Source organism: Nanorana parkeri, unplaced genomic scaffold (genome assembly GCF_000935625.1).
Source record: "Nanorana parkeri isolate BGI_ZX_2015 unplaced genomic scaffold, ASM93562v1 scaffold1796, whole genome shotgun sequence".
NCBI lineage: Eukaryota > Metazoa > Chordata > Amphibia > Anura > Dicroglossidae > Nanorana > Nanorana parkeri.
The window spans coordinates 64,020-68,557 of NW_017308064.1; the positions used below are offsets into that span (position 1 = coordinate 64,020).

General features: G+C 46.2%; 1 protein-coding gene across 2 annotated transcripts in view; it reads left to right on the forward strand.

The window, feature by feature from the left end:
* Positions 1-3,406: 3,406 nt before the first annotated feature.
* Positions 3,407-4,538, forward strand: part of ABHD5 (abhydrolase domain containing 5) — a 37,140-nt gene continuing 36,008 nt past the window's right edge. Inside the window, exon 1 of one of the 2 annotated variants that reach the window (XM_018571636.1) lies at positions 3,407-3,640. In XM_018571636.1, the coding sequence (XP_018427138.1) occupies positions 3,525-3,640 (116 nt within the window). In that variant the 5' untranslated portion in view covers positions 3,407-3,524. The remainder of the gene's footprint in view (positions 3,641-4,538) is intronic. The other variant, XM_018571637.1, reaches the window with a different exon arrangement.

The following is a 4,538-nucleotide window of genomic DNA, read 5'->3' on the forward strand; positions in this document are numbered from 1 at the left end:
TGTTTTAAAGCTCTATAAAAGTTACAGAAATAGGTGAGATATTCTAAACTTTTTATATATTATTTTGTATACATTACACAACTTGTAGAATTACAATTTTCCCTTGTTTGTTTACCAGCTTCTCATTGTATTGCAATAGATTTATTTTTACCATCTTGTCTTGATCTGTACTGTAACTGTAATGTCTTCCTTATATTGTAAAGCACTGTGCAGACTACATAAATCCTGAATTATAATAATAATTCTAGCATTGTATCTCCTATTTAACACACTCAGACTCTCTGATCAAAACTGTAAATACGCATTACTCATAATGAATCATTACTCATAATGAATCATTACTCATTATGATTAAACAGACTCTTAAAATAGAAACTACTTAAGTTTCAGTTTACTTATTTTTTTAATTATACATTTTAAATTGATGTTTTATATTGTTTTATATGAGTTTTACTATTCATATACATATCTATTTTTCATACTCTGCTTCTCATATGTTGGTACTGCAAGAATTTGAATAAAAAATGGAAAATTATTTTCTACACTCTGAGCATCACACGAAAATTGCCTGATCATCTTGTTCCTGTTGTGCAACAACAGACAGCTTAAGTGTAAGAGGTCTTGCACAAATATAGTAAGTAATAATGTCAGACCTAAAAAGATGTGTAGTTTAAGTTTGGAGGTTACTGGTGTCACTGTGCTGATATGTATACATTACATTATTATCTATATATATATATACACTGAGTGGGCAGATTATTATGACCACCTGACGTTTGTAGGCAAATTACCGTATTTTTCGCTCCATAAGACGCACTTTTTTCCCCCCAAAAGGAGGGGGAAAATGTGCCTGCGTCTTATGGAGCGAATCCCGACGCCCGAGACATGCAGTTTCGGGCGCCGGGCGAGTAGTAGGAGCCACTGCTCGTTTAATACGAGTGATCTAATGAGGTCACTCGTATTAAAGCCGAGCAGCGGCGGCGGCGATCGTATTCAGCAGTAGGAGCCACTGCTCGTTTAATACGAGTGATCTAATGAGATCACTCGTATTAAAACCGAGCAGCGGCGACGATGGAGATCACCATAGAGCAGACGAAGAACGGACTTTCTTCGTCTGCTCTGTGTGATCACTGAGACCGTGGCGCTGTAATCACAGCGCCACCTGTCTCAGCGGTCACTAACTGCAGCTTCTGTCACAGTTTCTGTCATAAAAGCTGTGACAGAAGCTACAGTGTACAGTCTGTCGAGTGCTCCATAAGGCGCGCCGGACCTCCCTGCATCCTATGGTCCGGTGCGTCTTATGGACCGCAAAATACGGTAGCTATAATTAGCTATAATTTCGCGCTGAAGTTGCTAGAGGGCCAGACCATTATAAATAGGGATGCAGGTTGTTTACCACGACAGTAGAAGTGATTTTTTTCTGAAGATATGGGTAAACAACGCGATTTAACAGCCTTTGAACGTGGGATGATTGTTGGTGCTCGGAGCCATGGAGCGAGTATCAGCAAAACAGCAGAATTGTTAAATGTTCAAGAGCAGCTGTTGTTTAAGTGTTTAAAGACTGGAGTGTCAGCCGAAAATGTGGGTCTGTACGTGCGAATTGTGGCCGTCAGCGACTAGTCAATGTTAGGGCAGAACGGAGAGTGGCAAGACTGGTACAAGACAACAGAAGTGCAACAGTGCAGTGTCAGATTCCTCGCATCACCTTTCAACATCTCGTGGAGTCACGAGGCGGCCCAACGAAGTACTGATTGGGTGGACTTAATGTGATCCCAGTTTGCCCAAAGCATGTGCAAAACTGTAGGTGACACACAACGCTCCCTGCCCAATCAGCTGTGGTCTGGGTCAGGAAGAGGGGGTGTCAAGATGGGGGTGTCCCTGACAGTTTTGCGCATGCTTTGGCAAACTCGGTTTGCACCAAGCCCACACACTACTGGGTAAAATTCTCAGTACCTGTTTTCATTCTGTATGGACACTTCATGGTGGTACATCTCGTTTTCCTCTGTGCGCTATTCACATGTTTAGTTGCACGTTACTAGCCATGCAATTTTCTTCATATATATTCCACTTCGATATAACAGTACTTTCAGTTCTTCCATGAAATCATCCCAGTTATTACCTTTGTATCACTTACCCTGCCTACTAGATTGTAAGCTCTCAGGAGCAGGGCCCTCCTACCTCCTGTACTGAAAGTGTATTGTTAAATGTTAGGGATGCACCGACACCGGTATCGAGTACCGATGCTTATATTTCGATACTCGTCGATACCGAATACCGATACTTCCGGTAGCATAGTGCCATCTTCCCGGGCAATCAGGAAGCCAACTCCATTCTGTTTAGCCGACTGGATGCTGATTGGCCGAGAAGCCGGCTTCCCAGCCAATCGGCATCGAGGCCTACCAAACAGATCTGACAATATGGTGACCCGACCCCCACCCTGCAGGCACCTAATTCCCCTCACATAGATCCTTAGCATTCTTTGACATACCAGTCCCTCGGCCAGCTAGGCAGACACCGATCTCCCGAATCTGCCCGCGTCTCTGTGTACAGCGCCCACGTGATCGGCCCTCAGCCTGCTACTGCGCATGCGCAGACTGTCCAGCGCTCTCATTCAGAAATCCTGTGCATGCGCAGTAGCATGGTGAGCGCCAGTCACGTGAGCGCTGTAAACCCAGGAGACGAAAGATCTGGCCGAGGGACTGGTACGTTAAAGATCGCTAAGAATCTATGTGAGTGGAATTAAGTGCCTGCAGGGTGGGGGTCAGTCGCTATATTATCAGATTTGTTTGCCCGGCTCGACACTGATTGGCTGGGAAATCGGCTTCCCGGCTAATCAGCATCAAGCCGACCAAACAGCAAGGAGACAGCTTCCCAGCTCCATCTTTCCTCGTGGCACTGCTGGTCAGAGGAAATCTCCCTCTGACCGTAAGTTTTAGTATCGGGAAAGGTATCGGAGCATTTGGGCGAGTACTAGTACTCCCCCTAATACTCGGTATCGACACATCGGCGGTATATTAGTATCGGTATCGGTGCATCCCTATTAAATGTATTGTCTTTCTCATTTTTGTAAAGTGCTGTGCAAACTGTTGGCGCTATATAAATCCTGTATAATAATAATAATTATGCACACCAAATTCTTTCCCACCTCAGAAGCCTGCTTATGAAATAGTCACACTATAATGTATTTATGTTTACATCTCGCATTACTTTACTAAATGGACCTAGAATCTCAATTTTCATATTCCCTCTCCCCTGGCTGGTGAAAATCGTTCACTTCTCCGGTCTAGAACCACTCTGCGCCAAGATAAACAGTAAACCTGCCCATAACAAATATGGCGGCGCTCCGTCCATCCATGCTGGATCACATGACTCACAGTCCCTCCCCATGTCGTATGATTGAGCCGTGACGTAGGGAGAGGGGTGATTCCTTCATTCTCACAACAAACCTCAGATGAGAGTGATTGGTGCAGAGCATTGGAGCGGAACTTGGTGACTGCGGGAGAGATCGGTGTGACAGGGCGAGGATGGCGGACGGAGAGCTGGCGATCCCCTCCTCGGACAAAGGGCTGGGACTGATCGGCAGCCTGAGAGCGGCCGCCTGGTCTCTTGTGTACGTACCAGCGAGGCAGCTAGAAAGAGAGTGAGTGAGCTCCTTGTCTCCCCGCTTCCCCTCTGCTGAGCACCGGCGAGGGTCCGCTCCACCCTGTGACCTCTGTCCGTGTAGTGTCAGGTCGTACACAGGGAGGGGGTGGGGCTGACCTCTTACCAGGCATGTTGGGTGTTGTAGTCCCTTTTATCAGAGCACAGTTGTACTGTTACTGCCTGACCTCTTCTACTAATCTGTGTTGGGGTGACTGGGGGTCTGTTAACCCTCTGCAATGCTATAATCTTCCCCAAACTTGAAGGTGCTCATACACGCCAGCAATTTGTATTTCATTGCCTTGGAATGCTCAGCTCCGGCCTCCACAACTTCTCCAGAAGCGATGTGTGTCATTTTCTAACTTGCTTGATGGTGACGCTGATGTTGAGCCACCTCCAGATCTGAGCGGTTTGGAGTGATGGGCTCGCTCCTCAGAGATGCATGTTATGTTAATGTCATGTATGGGCCATGATTGCTTTATTGTGGCCCCAATAGACTTCTTATGTCATTCCTAACAATCCTCTACTCTGCCTAGTAACCGGCTTTCCATTGGCTAAAACAAATTGCCCAAGCATGCAAAAGTGTGTAGAGGTGCCCAAATTACCACCAAAGATGCAGACCGTTAACTGAATGTAGCTATGGATGTTCCTTGTCATCTGTTGTGTTAGATTCAGTGGTGTCGCACCACTATTGGACATGCCGCTGAGCCCTTCCTTGGAGTCCCAAGTAGCTTGTTCCCCATTGTTCTAGGGCAGAGGGTGACGGCACTATAAAACTAGGCTGGACAGATCCTAGGAGCCAGGTCGCAATGCTCCTTAAAGAAAAAATTATTGACCCTTGCAGTGGGACTACCCCCCCCCCCCCCCCACATACCACTGCTGCAGCCCGTTGTACCATC